General features: G+C 42.7%; 1 protein-coding gene across 3 annotated transcripts in view; it reads right to left on the reverse strand.

The window, feature by feature from the left end:
- Positions 1-25247, reverse strand: part of SH3GL2 (SH3 domain containing GRB2 like 2, endophilin A1) — an 86471-nt gene that overhangs the window by 18630 nt on the left and 42594 nt on the right. For all 3 annotated transcript variants that reach the window (XM_083482340.1, XM_083482339.1, XM_083482338.1), the window contains one exon: positions 4274-4342. In XM_083482340.1, coding sequence (XP_083338466.1) covers positions 4274-4299 — 26 coding nt within the window. In that variant the 5' untranslated portion in view covers positions 4300-4342. The remainder of the gene's footprint in view (positions 1-4273; positions 4343-25247) is intronic.

Consider the following 25247-nt stretch of genomic DNA (forward strand, 5'->3'; position numbering starts at 1 on the left):
CCATTCTTTTCACGTACATCTGCATTGTTATGTACACAACAGATACCTGCTTATATTGTTAATCTCCTTTCCATGCCCTCATTTCATTTGTTCACCCACCTGCTTTGTTGTTTATACGACAGTAAGCGCTTGAGGGCCGGGGAATAATTAAAGTTTATTATGTGTCATTACAATGCTTAGCACAGTGAAGTACTGGCCTAATTGAGGTCTCAGAGCAACATAAAATCAAAAGGCTGGAATAATAAAGGCAGTGAAGGAAGCCTAGGAAGTAGCAGATCTAATAAGACCAGGTCTGAAATGCAGATACTTGAATGCAATGGCCTTTCCATTGATTTATTGCAATTATATCCTATCCTTCCTCTGCACAGCTCAGAGTGGTCTGCATGTGGTTCTGTGTCACCCATTTTATCCTTACAACAATTTGGCGAGGTGGGTTAGGCTGAGAGACAATAACTGATCCCAGGTTCATGGTTGAGTGGAGAATTGAATAAAGGTCTTCACAGTCTCATATTCTTAACCACATTGGCTCTACAAAGAATGAATGGGAGCAAGGAGGAAATTTTTGGCTTGCTGCATATTCTTGGCCACTTACCTGTTTCAATCAGGACAAGAACTGCGCTTAATTTAAGAAGTTCAACATTTTCAACATTACTATGAAGCTTCCCAATGGGGCTTTCCTCCCAATTCAAGGAGCAATTCCCAACAGGAGCACAGCAGGGGTGGAAAGGGTTAAACTCCTCTTCCCTGCGTGCTGAAATTCTGTCAATTATCAGTCATTTGTCCCTCCCCAACTGAAGCTGCTATTTGCATTCTGAAAATGTGGGCCTGGAGTAACCGTTGCATTTAGGGTTTCCAGAGCCTCCTCTGTTCTCCTCTATCATATGTGCAAATCTGTTATGTAAAGGTAAAGGGACCCCTGACCATAGGTCCAGTCGTGGCCAACTCTGGGGTTGTGGCGCTCATCTCGCTTTATTGGCCGAGGGAGCCGGCGTACAGCTTCCGGGTCATGTGGTCAGCATGACTAAGCTGCTTCTGGAGAAACCGAAGCAGCGCACGGAAATGCTTCCATTGCTCCACCTACCTTTCCTGGTCAACCCGGTAAAGGTAAAGGGACCCCTGACCGTTAGGTCCAGTTGCAGATGACTTGGGTCGCAGTGCTCATCTCGCTTTACTGGCCAAAGGAGCTGGCGTACAGCTTCCGGGTCATGTGGCCAGCATGACTAAGCCACTTCTGGCAAACCAGAGCAGTGCACGGAAATGCCGTTTACCTTCCTGCTGGAGTGGTACTTATTTATCTACTTGCACTTTGATGCTAGATTGGCAGGAGCAGGGACCGAGCAATGGGAGCTCACCCCGTGGCGGGGATTTGAACTGCTGACCTTCTGATCAGCAAGCCCTAGGCTCTGTGGTTTAACCCACAGTGCTACCCACATCCCTAATCTGTTATGTAGTTTTAAGGAAATAGGTATATATATATTTTTAACAAACTATTGAATATTTTCATTCTTTTTAAAGTGGGACCTAGATGGGGAGATCCAGTATCACACGAAGGGACATGAAATTATCCCTCTTCCACCCCTCTCCCCGGAATATTTTCCTTGCCTTCTGTTCCAGAATTTCTTCACTGCTACTGTCATGCCACCCTCCCACAATGCTTTGAATGATTGGATGGGGCTAATGACAGGCCCTGGAAGCAGGTCTCCAAAATCACCACTGCAAGACACAGGCAAAACCTGCCTCCTAGTGATCATGAACGAGCAACCCTTTTATTAGGAACAGTTGGTGTCATTCTGCTAGAATATTGGGACAACCCACTGGTACAGCCCGAGTGCACCTGGCCTGCTTGTTCCTTTGCAGGAGGAAGCATTTATAGATGTCTCGCTGCCTTTGCCACTTCCTCCTCCCTTCCATGTTTCTGGCACAGGTGTTCATCAGAGCAAACACAGACCTAGTAATCTTCCTTCACTGCAGTGAACACTCAACAGCCCACCAATCATTAAAACGGCATGTAGATGTCCAAAGAAAATAGAACAAGCATATGCAAGGATCTAGCTTTCGTCTGGCTGCCCATCTTCCGCTTTTAGGTTATCATTCAATTCTCTGCCTTTATCCATTTTCCCTAATGAGTCATGGGCTTAAAGCACAAAGCAAAAGTAGATCAACACAAATTTCATTGGAAGGCAAAATAAGTGTTGTTGAAGCTGCTGAAAATTGGGCTCCAATCCAAACGTTGTCTGTTCACATCAAAAGTAGCATCTAGCCCTTCCAACAGGGCTCAGATCAGCATCATGTTGTGGATGGGAATGTGTGCCAAGAAGCACATTTATATTGGCAACTGCAATGGGTATGAAAGAAAGACCAGAGGCCATGCAAAATATTCAATCTCTCCTGCCAGATTGGGGCACTGGAGCTTTCTTTCTTAATCCTTTTATTCACCTGTGATATGGCGGCATATGACAAGATAAAAGTAATAGTATCTTCCAAATTCAGCGGTAAGAAGACACTGGGTGTCATTTGAATACCTGGTTTCCTACACAGTGTGCCAATTGTTTTATCGTAACTAGGTCCAACATTTGATTAAAGCCATCAACGTCAATTAGTAGTAGGGGTTTAAAACCTCTATATATGTCCCATTCATTTCAATGGGGCTTATCCTTAGGAAGGTACGAGATTGCCGCCTGAATTACTAGCAATGCAGTCCTATGCATGCCTGTTCCAAGGTTAAGTCCTTTTGAATTCAGTCTCCAAAATGTATAAATGTTAATAACAACAACAAAGATGAAGTCAACTATCATTCTGAAGTCAACTATCATTGGTTCCCAGTATGTTTCCAAGCACAATTCAAAGTGTTGGTGTTGACCTTTAAAGCCCTAAACGGCCTCGGCCCAGTAGAAGGAGCGTCTCCACCCCCATCGTTCTGCCCGGACACTGAGGTCCAGTGCCAAGGGCCTTCTGGCAGTTCCCTCACTGCAAGAAGCAAAGCTACAGGGAACCAGGCAGAGGGCCTTCTCGGTAGTGGCGCCCACCCTGCGGAATGCCCTCCCACCAGATGTCAAAGAGATAAACAACTACCTGACATTTAGAAGACATCTGAAGGCAACTACCTCTTCTGGGTAGTTTTTAATGTGTGACATTTTAATGTATTTTTAATCTTTGTTGGAAGCTGCCCAGAGTGGCTGGGGAAACCCAGCCAGATGGGCAGGGTACAAATAATATATTATTATTATTATTATTATTATTATTATTATTATTATTAGGCAGAGTTGGTTTCCAGATGGAGCACGCACAAATCACAACAAGCACCATCTTAAAAGAGACACCCTCCCCCGCTAAAATGGTGCCTGTCATTTGTGGCTTTGTAAAAGCTTGTTCTTAAACAAACTTTCCAAAAAATGAAATTTGCCCCTTGAAATCTGCTGCCTGTGCAATCAATTAATCAGAGGCACATTTTAAAAATAACATTCAAAAGGTTTTTAATCAATTGTTCCAAATGATTAATCAACTATACATTTTGGCCCTAATTGCAACGGTGCTTTAATAATTTTTTCTAAAGTAAAACATGTCAGTGTCTGTGCATATGATTTGGGCTACTTTAGATCTACAACCACAGGCCTGTTGATAAAGAGAGCTTCCTAAACATCACTTCAAACAGACATGAACCGGGATAAGCTTTGAATTGCAGCATTGCCATGCAAGCTTACTCTTCTGGTTCTTGTGTCAAGAGAATTCTTTGGATTCCTTTTATGGTGAAGCATAAACCTGATTTCCTTTCCTCTCTCCAAATGATTTAAATTTCTCCTTGCACATGCTCAAGTTCACACAATGTGTGTACAGGTTTGCAATGGCAGTTTGTCCTACTTGATGACTGCATTACTCCTTACTTGTAAAGAGAGCATCAAAACCACATGGTCTTGGTGGGCTGCTACCAAACACTCGTCTTGTAAGCAGTAGCCTGTCTAGCAGCATTTTTGGTTTTGAGTTAAGTAAGAACACTTGCCAGAAAAAGATGTCATGGGAAATCTCCAAATGTGTAAACGCTGCCCAGCCATACATGAAGAACCCTACATTAATTGAATTAGGATCCGCCCACCCGTTATTTTTATTTCTTGGTTGAAAATAGAGGCACATTTTTAAAATAACATTCAAAAGGTTTTTAATCAATTGTTCCAAATGATTAATCAACTATACATTTTGGCCCTAATTGCAACAGTGCTTTAATATCAGGCATTGCTGAAATAATATGAAATATGTAATAGCAGTCTTTCAGACTTACCCTTTCCATTTCCTTGAAATCCTCATCTAGCTTGGTTCCTTCTGCTCCACCAACCTTCTCACTCACTTTCTGCAGACAAAGAAAAGCAAAACAAGATAAATCCAGGTGGAACTGATAAGCCAGAAGGAGCTCTGATATGAGACTTTAATTCCCAGCGTAGAATGCCTTTCCTTGAAGGAAGCAAGGATGGAGTGATTTTTAAAATTATTATTAATTCCATTTATATGCCACCATTTATCAAAAGCTCCCAGGGTGGTGTACAACTTTAAAAACACATTACAGAACATGACAGAAACATAATAAAAAGCATACTGACAGCACAGCCTAATAATAAAGTAGTTATTATAACAGCAGTCCTCTCCCCCACACTTTCACAGGCCGTAGGTTATTTAATAGCCATAGGCCTGGGTAAAGAGGAATGTTTTTGCCTGGCATCTAAAGACACGTAATGATGGTGCCAGGCGAGCCTCTCTGGGGTGAGCATTCCACAATTGGAGAGCCACCATAGAAAAGGCCCCGTTCTCTTGTTGCCACCCTCCAAACCTCTCTAGGAGGGAGGGACATAGAGAAAGGCTTCAGGTGACAAGTCAGTTCAGGTCCAGGTCAGTTCATATGAGGAGAGGCAATCCTTAAGGTATTGAGGTCCTGAGCCATGTAAGGCTTTATAAGTCCACACCAGCACTTTGAATTGCACCTGGAAACTAAGCCAGTACAGTTGTGCCAGGATTGGTGATGGTGATTGTTCTTAAGCATCATGATTTTGTTTGCAAGCCAGAAATACACTTTTGTCACCATCAGGCTTAATAATCAACAGAATCAGAATATCTTCCTGTAAAGGATTTATGCAAGGCAAGGAAAAAAGCACGAGACCATAGCTTTAGAGGTTTCAAAAGGCATTCTATGCATGAAATCCACACTCACAATGGATTTCAAGGAAAACTTCCAAAGCGGGCGATAGTGTATACTGGGCTTCTTTAGACAATCTAATTATATCACTTGATGACATGGAGCTGGACCAGAACAGCTCTAAAAGCAGAGCATCAAGGTGATCTGAATCTGACCATTTTAGCTGAAGAAGTTGATGCTGAATTTTTCCAAAAAACAATAACCCCCACACACCTTAAAATGGTAAAATGCTGAGTAATGATGGTCTAACTTAAGAGTTTACGGACATTTAGCAGATATCTGAGTCCCTCATCTTTCACTTCTGCTTAATTCTATCCTGGATGGAAGTGTTATTCCTGCTTCTTGGAAGCAATCCAGACACGTTGATGCGCCCAAACCAGATAAGGACCCTCAATCAATGAACTTGTGCAGCCTGTTTATGTTGATAAATCATGATGTATAGATCTTTTTTGGCAGCAACGTTAAGTGAGAAAACCATTTTCTTGATAATGATGACTAACAAGATTTAATCAGTTCATTCTGAAATGTGTAAATAATGGTCTTTATGCCCATCCAGCAATTCAGTCAGGAGGGCACTGAATGTGGTCTATCATGGTGCCCCCAAACTAAATCCTAAATGCTTCTAATCCAATTAGACATCTTCAAGCTTTTGGGCTCCATGATCACTGCAGGTGGTGACAGCAGTCACGAAATTAAAAGACGCCTGCTCCTTGGGAGAAAGGCAATGGCAAACATAGACAGCATCTTAAAAAGCAGAGACATCACCTTGCCGACAAAGGCCCGTATAGTTAAAGCCATGGTTTTCCCAGTAGTGATGTGTGGAAGTGAGAGCTGGACCATAAAGAAGACTGATCGCCGAAGAATTGATGCTTTTGAATTATGGTGCTGGAGGAGACTCTTGAGAGTCCCATGGACTGCAAGAAGATCAAACCTATCCATTTTTAAGGAAATCAGTCCGGAGTGCTCACTGGAAGGACAGATCGTGAAGCTGTGGCTCCAATACTTTGGCCACCTCATGAGAAGAGAAGACTCCCTGGAAAAGACCCTGATGCTGGGAAAGATGGAGGGCACAAGAAGAAGGGGACGACAGAGGACGAGATGGTTGGACAGTGTTCTCAAAGCTACCAGCATGAGTTTGACCAAACTGTGGGAGGCAGTGGAAGACAGGAGTGCCTGGCGTGCTCTGGTCCATGGGGTCACGAAGAGTCGGACACGAGTAAACGACTAAACAACAACAAAGCTTTTGAACAGTTTGAATGGAACTTCCTTCTAAGATTACTTTGGAGACAGTTGTTTTTTTTAGCAGTTATTGCCCAGCTATATTCACCTCAAGTCTGCCTGCACAGGAGAATAAATCAAGGGTGTTCACTATCAGCTCTTCTTTCCAGAATAGTTATAGAAACATTTGCAGAATCAGGACGTACTAATCTGAAAGTGAGACATGTTACAGTCAATGGTAAATCTTGTTGGAGTTGGTCTGCTGCTTCCTTCAGTAATTTGAGAGGTGCCCTGCCAGAAACATACTGAATTGGCTAGTCGCTTAGAGATTTATTTGCCAAGTCAGAAACATTTTGCCTAAGCATCTCTCTTAAAACACAGAGAGAGCAACAGGAATGATCAAACCTTAAATTGCAGCTAAAAATGTTTAGAACTGATTATTATGATTTGAAACAGTTTAAGAGGCAAAACTTTGACCCCCCCCCCCATAAAAACAGGATATTCAAAATTGGAGACTGTTAAAACTTTTCTTGGTTAAGAAAGATTGCAGTGCTTAAAATGATGGCTATTCCCATGTTTTCTTTCCTGTTTCAAGTGCTACCGATTTAGTTTGCAGAATGCTTTGCACATGGAAACCGAAAGTCAAGGTTAAGAGCAGGATTTAGCATCATTATAATGCATCTCAGTCAAAACAACTATTTGCAATAGCTAGAAATGAAAAATTAATCCTGTGGGTGTCGATTCCAGCTACTTTCCCATGTAATCTATTCTTTTTGTCAATGAAATGGATTATATTTAACAATATACATAACCCCTTCCCCTGATGTCTATTATTATTATTATTATCATCATCATCATCATCATCATCATCATCATCACTACTACTACTCAGCCTTGTTCCCTGACATGGACTCAGTGCAGGTTACAGATAAAATAATAACAGCTAAAAACGTAGAAAAAATGCAATGATTTTTTTAAAATGATTCTATTAAATCTCTGCCTCCTCCTCCTCATCCCCCCCCCTCAAAAACAGACAAATAATTATAATAAATACCAGCATGGCATCAGCCCTTTCACTGAAAGCAGCCAGTTCTCCAAAGTCTGTTGGAATAAGAAGGTCTTCACCTGCCAGTGGGAGGACAGCAAGGAGGGAGCCAGTCTGGCTTCTTCATGGAGAGGGTTCCAAAGTCTGGGAGCAGCTACCAAGAAGGCCCTGTCCTGCATCCCTACCAAGCGTATCTGTGAAGGTGGCAGGGTAAGAGAAGTGCCTCCCACAAAGATCTCAGAACCTGGGCAGGTTCATAAGGTCTTTCAGATAGCTTGGACCTAAACCTATAAAGGGCTTTATAAGTCATAACCAGCGCTTTGAATTGTGCCTGGAAACAGGCCTGAATGGAGATGGAGAGATCTCTGTTGTAGAAACGTCTGATTTTTGCACAGTTCGCGTAAACCCTACTGTATAAAGGTAAGAGTTCCTCTATTGTTCCACCCACCTTTGTGGTCTTTCTGACCGCAAAAGGTTTTCCCATCCCTGTACCATCCCATATCCATATCCATACGCACCTGTCCATTCAGCATCATGTTTTTTCTCACTCTTGCAAATAGAAATACATACAGAGAGAACAGTGTTAATCCTCTATGCTAATGGGTGACATTTGCCACGCAATTACCTAAAAGGAATACAAATAATTTCTTATTGCTTGGGCTTTATCTCTCATATTGAAATTGAAAAGCTAAATGAGACTACCGCCAGGTGACAAAAGCTCTGCTTGAAATCGGAGTGTGAGAAATTAAGACGCCGTGAGAATGGGTTATTACAGTCAGGGTTGGCTGGCTGGTGCTTGATGTTAAGCATAATAGTTGCATAAATATATGGCTTTATTAAGTGCCAATCCACATCTTCGCTTTTCTTTGCGACTGTGGCAAGGCCTGTTGCAAAGAAGAAGGTGCTTTCAATTCCTTCAGCCCTGAAGAGCTGTCTTGCTAAGGGTGAGCAATATGTGGCAGATGGAAAGAATTCTGCAGTTCTAGATACCAGCACCAGTTTCCCTGGGATGAATTTAAGGCTGTTTGGATCTGGAGTGCCCCATGTCTGAATAAACATAAACCTCACGAAATAAATAAGAAAATAAAAAAATTGTCCAGTAACACCTTAGAGACCAACTAAGTTTGTTCTGAGCATAAGCTTTCGTGTGCATGCACACCTCTTCAGATACACTGAAACAGAAGTCACCAGACCATTATATATAGTGGGAGGGTGGGGTGGGGTTTTTCTCAGGAGGGTAGTTGGAGATGAGTAATTGACTCAATGGGTATGGTAAACCTGTTGACGACTGTTAACGACCAATTAGTCCTACAGGAAAAACAGTCGCCAACAGGTTTACCATACCCATTGAGTCAATCACCCATCTCCTACAGTGGTACCTCGGGTTACAGACACTTCAGGTTACAGACTCCGCTAACCCAGAAATAATACCTCAGGTTAAGAACTTTGCTTCAGGATGAGAACAGAAATCGTGCTCCAGTGGCACAGTGGGAGGCCCCATTAGCTAAAGTGGTACCTCAGATTAAGAACAGTTTCAGGTTAAGAATGGACCTCCAAAACAAATTAAGTTCTTAACCCGAGATACCACTGTACTACCCTCCTGAGAAAAACCCCACCCCACCCTCCCACTATATATAATGGTCTGGTGACTTCTGTTTCAGTGTATCTGAAGAGGTGTGCATGCACACGAAAGCTTATGCCCAGAGCAAATTTAGTTGGTCTCTAAGGTGCTACTGAACAATTTATTTATTTATTTTGACTGTGTCAGACCAACGTGGCTACCTACCTGAATCTATAAACCTTGCGGTCATCTGTAGTACTGCAGGAGGAAGAAAGGGCAGCTTCTTGTGGGCAGAACAGCGTAGAGGTTGTCTACCTAGCATCTTTGCATCCCAAGTGGCAGAAAAATAGCTGCCCAGCCCCACTGCAGGCCACCCCCAGCTGACCAGCATCTTGTTCCTTCTCTTTCCCATGCTAACCAAGAACAAACCAGGCAAGAAATGTAATGGTTGGCAATCTACTGAAGGGAGAATCAGAGGGCAGGGAGAGAGAAGAGTCCTGCAGTATCGTACAGGAGAATAACCTGAAAACTAAATGTTCTTTATTAAACTTGGAGCACAGCCAGAGTAACCAACGCTTGATCACATCAACCCTGAAGCAACATCCACTGACAACTTCAGTGGTTTATCATTTATTTACTTATTTTAAAACACAGTGTTGGTCTAAGTACCTCGGCAACTAAAGAGGAGACCGATGAAGGGAATGGCATTGCAAGGACTTTTGACACATGAAGGTGACCGTAACTAATCTATCGCTACTCCTATGACAAAAGAGGGGATCAAATATAACATGGCTTCAGTATCATCCTCTCACCCTAGTTAGAGTACCTGTCCCCAAAGAGCAGTTTAAGTGAACATTTTCATGCTTCTTCTTTTAATAATTCCAGGATAGTGTGTAATTGCAAGTTGCTTTTTAAAAATAAATACAGAAATCTGCCTTGCGTTTTGTAAAGATCTTAACTGCACATATTCTCTTTTGAATAATTCAGGGTTCTCACATTTATTTGCTGCCTTCTTTTTTGAAGCAATTTCAAATGCTGTTGCTTTTTTAAGTTGTCATTCTAGAATTTTTTGCCTGTGCACCTTGAAAATGTAATTTTTAAATAATATTTATTAATTTTTCTCTTTTTTTAAGCACACTCAAAATGAAATTTTATCATCACATACATTTTTGTTCAATCAGAGCATCGACTCTCCCCCCTCCCATTCCCCGGCTTCCATAAATACTAACATTCATCTTAGCATTTCTCTATTACCTTATTTGGCTTCTTTCTATGCTTATAAATCAACTCAAATATTTGTAAAGAGGTATCTAATCATAACATTACAAAATATTTTAAATCAATCCTGCAAACGTTTTCAAATGTTTACAATGTTCCTTCATATATTGTAAGAATTTACTCTAGTCCTTTTCAAACAGTTCGTCACACTGCTTTCGGATTTTCCCTGTCAGCTTTGCCAATTCTGCATATTCAATCATATTGGTCTGCCATTCTTCCAACGTTGTAAGTTCCTGCTGCTGCCATTTCTGGGCTAAAAGTGTCCTCGCCACAGTGGTAGCATACTTTAAGTCCTTTTGGGGAATTTCATCTCCTATTATACCCAATAGAAAAGCCTCTGGTGTTTTTTTTAACTAAAAGTGTTTTTAAATACCTTTTTCAATTCATTATATATCATATCCCAGTAGACTTTGATCTTAGTACAAGTCCACCACATGTGATAGAAATTCCCTTCCTTTTCCTTACATTTCCAGCAAACCTTATCTTGGGTCCTATACATTTTAGCAAGTTTGGTCGGTGTCAAATACCACCTATAGATCATCTTCATTAAATTTTCCTTAAGTGTCATACATGCAGTAAAATTAATAGTTTTTGTACATAATCTTTCCCACACTTCTAATTGAATACTATGACCAAAATCTTTAGCCCATTTAATCATAAACGTCTTAACTTCTTCATTTTTAGTATGCCATTCTAACAATAGTTTGTACATTTTAATGCAGCAATAATATCTGCATACACCATGCAGGTACACCTGCAAAAAGAAAAACCAAAACAAGAAAGAAAACCAGGATGGACTATTGCTCCCAGTTACTGCAAGTGCCATGACATTTCCAAGACTGCTATAAAGTACAGTCATACCTCTTGTTATATTCGGTTCAGGTTACGTCTTTTCAGGTTGCGTCCTGTGGAGACCCGGAAGTACTGGAAAGGGTTACTTCTGGGTTTCACAGCTTGCGCATGCGCAGCTGCTCAAAATGACAAGCCGCGCATGCGCAGAAGCAGCAAATTGTGACCCACACACTCGCAGACACGCAAATGTAGGTTGCGTTCTGCTCATGTTGCGAACAGGGCTCTGGAATGGAACCTGTTTGCAACCAGAGGTACCACTGTAATGTAGGAAACAGGCCCCCGCACAATAAGTCTTACTTGAGTACCCCACCACCACCAGTAACTAAAGAAATGGAAAACTTCTTATCTGCTCTAGATCTGGAGGAGCTTGTGATTTTCCTCCACCACAGCCAGCACAGATCCACACCAAACATGTAAAGCAGATCCAACGCACATTTAAAAGACATCACTTTCCCCAAAGAATCGTGGGAACTGTAGTTTTACTCTCACGGAACTACCCTCACAGAGCTGCTCTGGAGGGCAGGATTCAGACCAATGGCTTGAAGTTACAAGAAAAGAGATTCCAACTAAACTTCACTTCGGGAAGAACTTTCTGACAGTAAGAGACAGTGGAACGGTCTCCCTTGGGAAGTTGTGGACTCTTCCTTCCTTGGCCATCTGCCAGGGATGCTTTTGTTGAGATTCCTGCACTGCCAGGGTTCAACTAGATGACCCTCAAGGTCCCTTCTAACTCTACAGTTCTGTGATTCTGTCATTATCAGCATTCTTGACAAACTACAGCTCCCAGGATTCTGAGGAAGTCATGTTTTAATGTGCTTCAAAGATGTGGTATAGATCTGCCCATACCCTCACACATTAAGTTTCTCTGGTTCAGGACCTCCTGAAGTTAATGCTGGCCCCAAGGAATTCGAGGTTTGTCTCAATGGACACCCAGCAATAAAGAACATCCATTGTTTAACTTGTGAAGGTTTCCACTTTTAAACCACGTAGAGGGCAAGTCTGATAAAGCAGCACGTAGGAAGGGAACTTTTGGTCTTTGAGATGTTGCCAAATTACAACTCTAGCCATCACTGGCCACTGGTCATGCTTCTGGGCTGATGTAATTCAGCAACATCAGGAAGACCCAAGGTACCTAACTGTGTCCCCAACTCCATACTTCTGTTAGAAGCTGGTAAATGCCCAATTTCAACTAAAGCATGGTGGGCTGCCCTAAAACATTGGCTCAGGATTTCAATATTTGATCTAGGGAAGGGTTTGTACCAACACCTGACCAATGAAGAGTTTGTCAGCAAATGGCAGAAAACCATGGCTAGAAAAGCCACCTCTGTTGGTCTGTCATCCCCCCAACTTTATTACCTGGGTTATGAAGGCGCCTTAAAGACATTAAAGCAAAGATTATGGGATAATACACACAGTGACTTGCGATCTCGATCACACGCAGTCTGTAGTCTGCTTGCAGTAGGAGTACAATATGGGCATGTCTTTAAGTTAGCACCTTACATTAAAAACCTGATAGTACCAAATTATTGAAGGTTATTCACCAAAGCCAGACTACACATCTTTCCTTCTGCAGTGTTGGATGGCAGGTTGAGAGGAGTTCCCTACCAGGACAGACTTTGCTCGTGTGCTCAAGACATCAATTCTATAAAACATATTTTGCTGCACTGTGCGAAATATGAGCAAGGGAGGGCTGAACTGATATTACCCTTGCTGGTACCTTTCCCGGGGAAACCAGAGGCTCACTATGTCAGGTTCCTATTGGAAGACCAGACAAACGCTAGAACATTAGCAGTGGCAAAGTTTTTATCAGTGGTTGCAAGAACCAATGATCCCTATCTTTAAGTCTGAACAAAATGCTTGTTTAACCTGGAGGTAGGCTGTCTGAATTGTGCATTGCTTTGTAACGATTTGTTGGGTCTCTGGACCGTAATAAAGATAAATAGATAGATAGATAGATAGATATAGATGATAGATAGATAGATAGATAGATAGATAGATAGATGATAGATAGATGATAGATAGATGATAGATAGATAGATAGATAGATAGATAGATAGATAGATAGATAGATAGATCTGGAAGACCCAAGTTCCCCTTGTTTCTAATTAGCATTTGATTTCAGTTTATCTGGTGGTGATATTTTTTAAAAAAACAAAAAACTTTTAACATAAGATTCCTTCTAGCCTAGCTCAGCAGTTTAAGGCTGCACGATCTAGTACATTCCTGTGACTCAGGCAGCACGAAACAAGAGCAAAGGATTTGAGCCATAGCCGGTACCTAGTTTGGCAGCAACGGCCCTGCTGCGTATTCTTCCAGCCCATCGCTGCAGAGCCTCTGCTGCAGTGCTATTGCATTCCACCTAAAAGCTACACATCCACCGGGGACCAAAAGGCAACGTCTGCGTGGGAGGACAGAAAGAGCAGCGGCGTGAAAGTCCCTCACGATACAGCAGATCTGCCTTGCACAAGGTCAGCAACGCCGCAGGACAAATGATGTCAGCCGGGGACACACGGCACATCCTAAAAGTAAATCAATGTTGCTAATTTCAGGGGGAAGAGATTTGCATAGCGTAGCATAATGCCAAGTCAGCAACAGTTCAAGTGATAACGCAGAAAGGGAACATTCGGAATAACAAGGCTGCTTCGTTTTCATTATGGAAGTACTTGTTTTATGCGGACCTTAGGAGCAGCTTTTGTTTTTGTGCGCGCCCCCCCCCGCCACGCTGCCAAATTTCTGCTCAGAAAGCCAGCTTTAGCTTCCTGATCATCCGGCTGACAAGTTATCACTTGCTCTCACCAGCTGGTAGCAGATATCCTGATAGCTGAACTTAACCAGAAAGCACCATTCCACGCATGCAAGCACACTCTCTCTGGGCATGAACTGCTGTGGAGGCTGGTCAAGTCATCTTAGGTGGTAAAGCTAACAGAGAATTATGAGCAGTTTCTCAGCCTGCGTCTCCACCTATATTTCAGGGCTACAAGGCTTGGTGAGATCATTCTGAACACGCAGAACTTTCTTGTTGCTGCTGTTGCAATTTAGGTAGGTGAAGGTTTCTACATACAGTGGTACCTCAGGTTACAGACACTTCAGGTTACAGACGCTTCAGGTTTCAGATTCCACTAACCCAGAAATAGTACCTTGGGTTAAGAACTTTGCTTCAGGATGAGAACAGAAATTGCGCAGCGGCAGCACAGCAGCAGTGGGAGGCCCCATTAGCTAAAGTTGTGCTTCAGATTAAGAACAGTTTCAGGTTAAGAACGGACCTCCGGAACAAATTAAGTTCTTAACCAGAGGTTCCATTGTACAGGCTTCCAGGGGAAGGAGGAAGAGCAGACACAGTCACTTCTGAAGTTTCAAATGTTGCCACGCTCTCTGCTTTGATGTGACACTGATGGCTACAAAAATGCACATGCAGTGGTACCTCGGGTTAAGTACTTAATTCGTTCCGGAGGTCCATACTTAACCTGAAACCGTTTTTAACCTGAAGCACCACTTTAGCTAATGGGGCCTCCTGCTGCCACCGTGCCGCCGGAGCCCGATTTCTGTTCTTATCCTGAAGCAAAATTCTTAACCTGAAGCACTATTTCTGGCTTAGTGGAGTGTGTAACCTGAAGCGTATGTAACCTGAAGCGTATGTAACCCGAGGTACCACTGTATTTAGTCAAGCAATCACAGTAATACATAAAAAAAATCCTTCCAGTAGCACCTTAAAGACCAACTAAGTTAGTTCTTGGTATGAGCTTTCGTGTGCATGCACACTTCTTCAGATACACACGAAAGCTCATACCAAGAACTAACTTAGTTGGTCTTTAAGGTGCTACTGGAAGGATTTTTTTTATTTTGACTATGGCAGACCAACACGGCTACCTATCTGTAACAGTAATACATGTGTGGCTTCAATGTAACACCTTTGAGGAAAGGCAGTTGTCTTTTTCTGAATAACTGAGATCTACCACCTGCATTTAGGCTCTCACCTAGGTTGCATACACATCATGAATTTAAGCATCATTATCCCCCCCCCCGCCCCGAATCTTGGGAATGGTAGTTTGTTAAGGGTGCTAGAAATTGTAGTTCTGTGATGAGCTGGATTCCTGGGAAGGAGGAAAATGCTTTAAATGCATGGAGTGTACACAGTCTTACTATTTAAAAAGGAAGCTGTGTTTTATTTTGAAACAGGCACGTAAAATTAGGTTGTGCATTATCTCCAAGCATCTTCAGGGAGAGAGCATGTCTAGGAAATACAATAGATTAAATGCTCAAGGGCAGAACTGAACAGGAGAGCACTTGAAGCCATTGCAGATTGCATAAGGTGTTCAAGAATAGCCTGTTTGTTTGTTTGTTTGTTTGTTTGTTTGTTTGTTTGTTTGTTTTAGTTAGTAGTTGCAGTCAACTATTCTATCCTGGTAGGTAGTTGGAGAATCCTTTAGCATTTACCTTAATATAGAGATACTCATTTTTTTCATTCCTAGTATATTTAAAGCTACTGCAAAAGCCCAGTCCTAGGATCCTAGCCTTCACATCTTTAAGGTAAATGACAGATTTTATTCCAGTCTTAAAGTCCATTGTCAGATCCTAGGTAGCTGCAGAATCAACACACATGGACCATTTATAAGCAGCAAATACGCGGGATCCCCTCGCCACCGCCCCCAATACTGTGATGTGCCTTTGTTGTATTGCTGGAGAAATCGCTATCATGAACTTCTCACTAATATGAATAATTTCAGCACAGTACAGTAGTCTAAACAAAGTTTGGTTTGTCTCTATCAAAGGCAGACGAGAAGACTCAAAGTTACAACAGTTAACGCAAGGAGACAGGCAGATGGAATAAATACATTTTTATTCATTTATCTTGCCGTTTAATGCTATTTATTTGCACACGCAAAAACCCAATCAATCAACAAACCACGGGAAGCCAATAAACACCTTCCTTCAAATATCCCTAAACTATCAGAATTATGCCGAGCACACACAGCATTCCAGCTTCGCCTTGAATCATGAGTCATTCCATCTCCATGTGCATAATGTTGGGTGGTTTTATTTTTTGTTTTCGTAATGTGACATCTCAGCCTACCCAGAAGGATTGCTGACAAACCAGTACACTACTCATCATGAGTAGAAAAGATGCATCGTGCTCTGCCCAAAATTTATTTGCTAGCGAAATGCCTATCATTATGACAGGCAGGTCATGTTCACTGATTTCAATGGGTCTACTCTAAATAAAACCTAGCTGAATACCATATATCATCGGGGGGGGGGGGGGACAACCCCAATATATAGGCACAATGTAGGAGAAAGTTTGTGCAAATTAACATCATATTCTCTAAGTGATATTATCGCTGTGATTTTGGTTTATCCCATTTTCTTGATGAATGTTGCTATGTTCTTAACCAGATACTAACGATGTTCTGAGCAGCCAATTTCACAAGTATTTCCTGTTCCAAAGTCACTGATTAGACCTGATTGGAGAAGCCCAAACTAGGGAAGCTCATGCTATTAGCTCCTGAAATTGGTCTGGGAATATTTTAGAGCCTTTCTTCAAATATTTAAAATTGTAAACCACCCTGGATACCTTGGGAGGAAGGTAATATATAGATGTAATATATAAAGACATAAAAATGGAGCTTGTCATCCTATGGCCCTCCTATAATTCCCATCAGTCTCAGCCAGCATGGCCAATGGTCAGGAATGGTGGGAGTTATAGTTCAGCCCCATGTGGAGTTCCACAGCTTGGCTACAACTGGGTTAAAAACCAATAAAGCTGCAACTGAAAGAGATCCCACATGAATTTCTTGAGTCACAATCTGTGTTCTCTTTATCTGCAATTCTCAGCTTCAGTTCTGAAATTTCATGTTTATCTAACATAGACGGGAACTAAATACTGTTTGCTAATATCAACAAATCAGCATCTTTATTTTATTCCTATTATAAAGGAATAAAACTCTACTGAGCCGAGGAGTTAGATAACTCTTTGCAGAACTGCTTCTGTGATTATTTTTTTCATGACCACATTTGGGAGATCCTTTAAATTGCAAGATAGATTAAAACTAGTTTGCATCCCACAGTTCATTTAATTTTCTTCTAATACTAACTCTGTGTGATGCTTCTTTCCTAATAAGCCACAGCTCTACAAATTAAAGGTTTCATTTTTCTTGAGCAAGCTAGCTGTCTCAATGGCATCGTGCTTAATTCAGTACCCTTGACTAGCAAAGCTATATCTACAGCTGGAACATTACAGCTGGGAAAACAGTATGTCTTGTGCTATGTTTGATCTGTGACCATTATTCATTTGGTTGATGCTTCCAAGGCAAATTAATTTGGTAAACGATGCCATCGATGGTATATATTGTGTTTGGAGTAGCCATGCACAGTTGTGATTCCATTTCAGATAAAATATGCAATGCAGTGTGAAACACAACACAAGATGTATTAACCCAAAGTTCAGAATTGTGTGCCCAATGTCTCCTTTCACACTGACTCTGCATTGTGAAAGCTGACCTATAGATGCCCTTGTTTACATTTTGAGATGGATTGCCAGATGTCATGGGCTGGTTGGATTCAGAGGAATGGTGGCAGGGACCAGCTGGGGAACCACCAAAGGAAGGAGGCTCAGAGCCCGGGGATTGGTGGTAGGACAACAATAAGAGGCAGAAGACCAGGAAAGAAGTAACAGGGCTTAGTGAGCTGGGAGAGTCTGCGGCAGAGTCCAGAATCAGAGGCAGAAGCTGAAGCAGGGGAGGAAGGCCAAGAGACAGAGTTAAGTCAGGCTGGTGAAGAGGCACGGGTATCTCTCTCCCTCCTGCTATGACTAGCTCCCCTCTCCCCTGGTCTCCCAGAAACAGAAGAGGCGTGAAAAGGGAGGAGGAGATGTTGGTTTCACACAGGCGTAGTCTCTGATTGCTTGGGGAAAACTCTGGTGAGGAGGAATCCTTTTGCCCAATGTGGGGCTTGAACCAACAGCCCTGAGATTAAGACTCTTATGTTCTTACCAACATTGAAATAGTTTGTTTTGCATTTAGATCTGTGCCTTTACCTATGCAAGCAAATGGAGAACTCCTCTTGCTCCCAAGCGGAAACTTACCCCAACAACAACCCTTGGGGCAGCAGGGCTCTTGCTGGGGTTTGTTTATAACATGTCCCTCATCCCAGTCTTTCCTGTTTTCCCACCACCAGAAATGTGGGCCTAATTTTATGAAACTCCCTTGGAGGTGAGGTCAGACAAGCCCTCTCCCCAATGAACTTCCATTGCCTAGTGAATCCTTAAAAAAAAAAAAATCTAGCAGGAATTTTAACTGGATTCTAATTTTATAATTTTACCTGACTTTTATTTTAATTGTAGTTATATTTTTTCTACACTGCTAAGAGATCGACATAATTAAGCAGTACAGTCGTACCTTGGATTCCGAATGCCCTGGAACTCGGACGTTTTGCTCCCGAACGCCGCAAACCCGGAAGTGAGTGTTCTGGTTTGCAAACGTTCTTTTGGAACCCGAACGTCTGACAGGGCTTCCGCAGCTTCTGATAGGCTGCAGGAGCTTCCTGCAGCCGATCAGAAGTCGCGATTTGGTTTTTGAACGTTTTGGAAGTCAAACGGACTTCCGGAATGGATTCCGTTCGACTTCCAAAGTATGACTGTATATAAAATGTCTAAATGAAATAAATGAAAAAATGAAAAAAGAGCGTATCCCACCTTACCAACAAATACTATTAGTTGGCATACGTGCTTCTCCCTTTCCTCCATATTTTATCCAGAGAGATGTTACAGTGACAGTAAGTGATGCAGCTGAAGCTTCTGCCAACAGTTCAATATCCTCGGCTAGGATCAGACATATCACAAGCACTCTTATATTCTTGCTTCTGATCTGGATTTTTGGTCCCCCAAATAACAGGGAGTAAAGGTCACTGCTACTCACAGAACTCTGGCGCTCTTTGCAGAGATGGCTGGAGGCTGCTGATGTACTGTGACTCACAGAATCTCCAGCATTGTTACTGATCAGTGCCAGGCATTTGTAGTCTGCAGTGCTATCATCTAAACAGAAGCGAGCGAACAACAAACTTGCTGCTATGGAAGCGGAGGGAGGTCATATACAGAAGACTTTTTGGGGAGATTCGTGTCCCACCTTTCCTTCAAGGACCTCAAGGCAGCACACACAGATCTCTTCTCCCTATTTAATCCTTACAACAGCTCTCTGAGGTAGATTAAGCTGAGGGAGCACAAGAAAAGCAAGGTCACCCAGTGGGTCTCCAAGTCTAGGCCTACACCACATTGGTTCTCGTAACATAACTTTAGAAAAGCAATGACAAACCTAAAACAGCATCTTAAAAGCAGAGACATTACCTTGCCGACAAAGGTCCGTATAGTTAAAGCTATGGTTTCCCCAGTAGTGATGTATGGAAGTGAGAGTTGGACCATAAAGAAGGCTGATCACCGAAGAACTGATGCTTTTGAATTATGGTGCTGGAGGAGACTCTTGAGAGTCCCATGGACTGCGAGAAGATCAAACCTATCCATTCTGAAGGAAATCAGCCCTGAGTGCTCACTGGAAGGACAGATCCTGAAGCTGAGGCTCCAATATTTTGGCCACCTCATGAGAAGAGAAGACTCCCTGGAAAAGACCCTGATGTTGGGAAAGATGGAGGGCACAAGGAGAAGGGGACGACAGAGGACGAGATGGCTGGACAGTGTTCTTGAAGCTACCAACACGAGTTTGACCAAACTGCAGGAGGCAGTGGAAGACAGGAGTGCCTGGTGTGCTCTGGTCCATGGGGTCACAAAGAGTTGGAGGCGACTAAACGACTAAACAATCATGTCTATACCTGTCCATCAGATCCTCATCCCTGACTTCAAGATCAGTTCCACCGAAAAATGGTGCCACCCAAACCTGTAACACTTAGGACAAAATTGTCCCATTAGTGCAGTCTTCCACCTGTACAATGGGGCTTCCACTTCTTCTCATGTCCCTCCCCAAGCAAATCTTTTCTGTCCAAATCATATTTGGGCAGAAGAAGTCCTATTGTGCAGAAGGAAATCCTTGAACTAATGGGATGACGTTGGGCTCCTCCATAGCTCCCTATACCCCACTGGTTTCCCCCGGGGAAATTCACCATATACTGCTGAATAGGACCAAATGGCAATGGGTTTTCCATGAATTATTTGTTCCGATTCAGAAGTAAAGAGCTTATATTTCAGGGGAAAGTTACAGAGCAAACATACAACTGCTCAGACCTCTTCCTAGAAAGCATGAAACTGGTGGAGAATGGCTCAGAGCCATGCTTTCTAGGCATGGGAGAAGCGGAAGCGTGGCTCAGCCCTTTGGTGTGTTTTTTGGTGTGTTTTTTAACGTATTTTTTTATTAAGGATTTATTGGTTTACAAAAGTACTGTATGTGCAATGTCTCTATTTTCAAGTTGCGTTTTCTACAGATCAGTTTCATTTGCTGTGAGACATTAGTGTTACATTAGGAAGAAAAGGGGAAAGCGGTGGAGGGGGCCATGGTGAGTGGGGGTGGGGTCGGGTGGCAATCCTTCTATTCTTCTACTTATTGTATGTGTGGGGTTTTGTGTCAGCATCTCTTGTGCGGGTTCTCTTTACTATTGTATTCCTTGTATTCCTTTGGTGGTGAGTGGGTTGGCCAAGGGTGTGGTTGGTTGGTTGGTTGGGATTGGCTGTGGTGAACTTTGGTTTCATGTGTGAGTGGGGTGGGTGGGTTTTTTTGAGTCAGGTTAGCCAGATTGATTTGATTGCTGTTGGCGGGTTCTTGTCGTTGTCGGCCGAGCCCTTTGTTGAAGCAGAAGTGTGGCTGAGCCCTTAGAAACAACCTGTCACATGGTTACGACTGATTTCATGGTGGGCCCTGTACACGGCACTGCTCATCTGCCTGCGGCTGTGGCACATTCCAGATGTTCAGCCTCAACTACAGAATTAGTTCATTTGCAAATAATGCAGCTTCTGCATAGAACAGTAATAATAATAACTCTGTTCCCATATAGTAAGGGAAATGTGTCTCTATGCATATAGAAGGGAATGACTTATGTGCATTCACACTACCACCCAAATGGTCTCTACATTGTGTGCATGGCAGTGCTATTACATATAGGGACAGGGGTGGCGCTGCGGTCTGAACCACTGAGCCTCTTGGGCTTGCCGATCGGAAAGGTCGGCAGTTTGAATCCCCATTGCTGAGTGAGCTCCCATTGCTCTGTCCCAGCTACTGCCAACCTAGCAAGCAGTTTGAAAGCACGTCAGTGCAAGTAGATAAATAGGTACCACTGCGGCAGGAAGGTAAACAGCATTTCCATGTGCTCTGGTTTCTGCCACGGTGTCCCGTTGCGCCACAAGTGGTTTAGTCATGCTGGCCACATGACCCAGAAAACTGCCTGTGGACCAACACCGGCTCCCTGAGCCTGAAAGCGAGATGAGCGCCACAACCCCATAGTCGCCTTTGACTGGACTTAACCGTCCAGGGGTCCTTTACCTTTTTACCTTTTACCTGCTATTACATATGCACAGTCAGAAGATTGAGGGTGGGGGAATCCATCCCAACAGCATGTGCAGAGCAAATTACATGCAGAACAGATGTGTGTGGTTAATCAGACATAGCAGTTTTGTACCATATCCCCTGCCCTACTCCCTCCAGTCCTTCAGATGTTTTCTTTTCTATGGCAACCATGCCACTAGCAGAACTCCCTGGGCACAGAACCACATAGACATTTGCATAATGTCATGTGGTTTGCAATTATCTTCACCTTGCCAACAAAGCTACTTAAAGACCATTTCTTCCCTTGATGGCTTCAAATTATGTATGAATCCACCCTTACAGCTTCTACTAGCTCTCTGTGAAGGCAGAGCTATTTGCTAACTTCAGGCTCATTAATCTGACTCCCTGCATTAAGCCAATTCTAAACTGGAATTTCGCTGAGAAGTAGCTCCTAAAATTAGCCCAGATTAAATATGCAAAGAACAGAAGCTATTAAGGAAGTATGACATCATACCAAAGCTCTGCTAGGCATCACCATAAAAAAAGAAGAGAGCCAATTGGAAATGTGGGAAGGAGGGGCTAGTTTTGAATAAAGGAAGCCTGCTGGATTCAGGGCAGAATTAAGAGGCTAGTGGCACTCCTCCCATCAGGAATCCAATGGATCTTTCTGTGTGGTCAGCCTCAAGTGGTTTGCATGGCCATCTGCTGCAGCTTTTAAATCACTTGTTTGAATGACAATCAAAACAAATGTCTTGCTACATTTAAATGACAAATTATGAGATTTGCTTCTAATTTAAACCAGACTTACTACACTGAACATGGCTGGGCTTGCTTCAGCGCAAACATGGAAAGAACTGTACTGTCAGGGACATTGTGGGCCATTATCTCACTTAGCTAGGAGGACTACAGCATTATTCTTGTGACAATATGTAGATGTCTGCATACCTGGGACTAGATAGCAAGACCAACCCACCAGAGACCAGTGATAACCGTGGATTCTTTTTCTGCATGTTTCCCCACTTTGCTCGCTCTTCCCATACACATTCACTTTTTTTTATTTAATACACATAAGAAGTTAGGCCTTACGTACATATATAGAAGATCACTTCCTCCTATGTTTCTTTTGTGATTTTTAAAAACTAATACCTTTACTCCTTTTCATGCTCGGCCCTGCATATCACCTAGCTAACAACATGCAAGCAGTCTGTGTTACCCAGCTCAAGAGTAGCTGTCCACATTTGCCAGAGTGAGATCAGCTTACCATGTTAATGCCATCTAGCTGGAGTGTGTTGCAATTAACCACATAACTATGCTTTGCATTTAAACCATTGCATAGCATTTCTTCAAAAAACAAACAAGCACATAAACACAATGCTTGCTTAAGGTCCATGAATAACCATAGTTTAGAGGTCCCGGGCCCTAAGGAAGTCAGACTATCCTCCACCAGGGCCAGGGCCTTCTCAGTGATGGCTGACGGCTCCAACCTGGTGGAATGCTCTGTCCCATGAGACTAGGGCCCTTCAGGATTTAACCGCCTTCCGTCGGGCCTGTAAGACAGAGCTATTCCGCCTGGCCTTTAATTTGAATTCAGCCTGATCTCCCTTCTCTTGATTTCCCTTCCCTTCAGCCTGATTTCCCGTCTCTTCCCTCCCCCTCCCCTTTATGAAGATCACCCGCTCTGAGACCCCACAGCTAATTCTCCCCTGGCCTCCTCGCTTGCCCAAGTAGGACCAATTCAGCCAGCTAGCCCTGGTGAATATCTAATGCTTATTAGATAGATTTTCCCCAAACTGATCTCTGAACTTTGAATTTTATTGTTATTCATGTTTTTATACTGTTTTTTATGCTGCTTTTACAATTAAGTGTTTAAATTTGTTGTTAGCCATCCAGAGGTGGGGAAGGGTGGGGTATAAATAAAAATTATTATTTATTATTGTTTTGGTTAATTGTCTCCAATTCTGTGACTTGCATTCTGGAAAGTGTGTTATTCTGTAAAGCTTGCAAACTCAAGCAGTTAGATTTCACTCTAAGGGTCAATGTTGCCATCTCCACGGGTCAGGAGAGCCCTCGCAAGTGCCAACAACATGCTGGTGCCATTTCCTTAAAATGACTTACATGTGAGGCAACTTCAACCTGCACACAACTGAGAGCTCAGAGTCTTTTCGGTTTGGTGTCCAATTAAAGCCAAATGCAGCGGAAACATCTCTGAGCTGCTGTGGACTTGAAATTCTCAAAACATGCCACATTGTCATTTATTTAAGAATGCTGTCAGAGCATTATGTAAGTTCCATTGCACTGAGCCTCAATGGAGATGAAGCTGTAACTATTTCAAGGTGCAGGAAGAAGCAAGTGGTTGAAATCACTTCACAGCAAAATCCAGGATTAGTTGGGTTGTGTGGTGTTTTTTCTAAGGATAAGCAAAATGGCAAAGTAATCCCAATCTTCTCAACTCAAACATAAGGATACTGGGGGGGGGGGAGGCAAGGAAGAAGAGCAAAGTCCTGTCCAGGCAATTTTAGTGCTAATTTTAAATGCCTCTTTCCAGAAGTAAAGAGATGTACACAAACACACAAAGAGCTGTTCGTGTAAGGGAATTAGCTATCAGCTGTTGGGAGAAGCCGCAGCTTCTCATTGCAGCTGTAACCAACCTGCCAGATGTTTTGGACTACAACTCCCATCAGCCACAAGCAAGATGGCAAATAGCCAGGAATGATGGGAATTGTAGTCCGAATCACGGGAGGGCACCAGGTTGAGGAAGGGTGCCCTAGAGTGCATTACCTGGCCACTGCCAAACTAGAGCTTTTCTGGATATGTCAATGTTCTCCTCCCCCAGAGCTTTTTAGCTCCTATCTCTTCTCATTCCCCACCTGCTTTCCACCCACCCATCCTTATTATTTTTGCAACATAATATTTAATTAGGGCATAAAAACACTAAGAATGGCAGCAAACAACACTTTTGGTCTGGACAGAAAAGTGTCCTGGGCCAAAATCTGCATTTCTTAACAGAGATTTTCTGTCAAGCACTCTCAAAGGCTAAAAAAAATAGACTGTAGGTAATTCAGGATCCAGAGTGATGTGAGTTCTGCTTGTGCTTGTTCTGGATTAATCCTTCCAAATACAGGCTTACTGCTTGATATTAAAGTAATCGCAAAACATGTCAGGGAGAATGAAATTGTAGTAATTCTATGCCTCTTTCCGCAAGGCACAATATATTTTATTTTGATAAAGAGACGTCCCAAGCTAGCAAATAAGCTCTCGTGGCAAACTGCCTCTCCTGAAACATGTGCTGGTTACTTTTTACGGTTATGAGATCTCCAGAGAGACCACAATGCCACCAGCCTCTGTCAAGCAAACTCCTCTGGCAGAAACTAAGTGCTGGATGGGTAAGGTTTTTCTTCTTGTTCTTTCACCACTGAGAGCTAAGAATTGAAAAGTGGTGAACTTTTAATAACCTCCAGCCCAATTATGTCCCAATGCACATGCAGTGATTAAAGAAAGGTGATACATACCTTTTTTTGTGTGTGTCTAACTCTAAGGGCTCTGATCTGAGAGAATAATCCCCAGTTCTGTGGTTATAGCTATTCTGGGCTGATCATGAGTGTTCTTGAACCAAATGAAAAGACTTAATTAACCTACAGA

This window comes from Podarcis liolepis (genome assembly GCF_965112155.1).
Source record: "Podarcis liolepis genome assembly, chromosome: 17".
In the NCBI taxonomy this organism is placed as follows: Eukaryota; Metazoa; Chordata; class Lepidosauria; order Squamata; family Lacertidae; genus Podarcis; species Podarcis liolepis.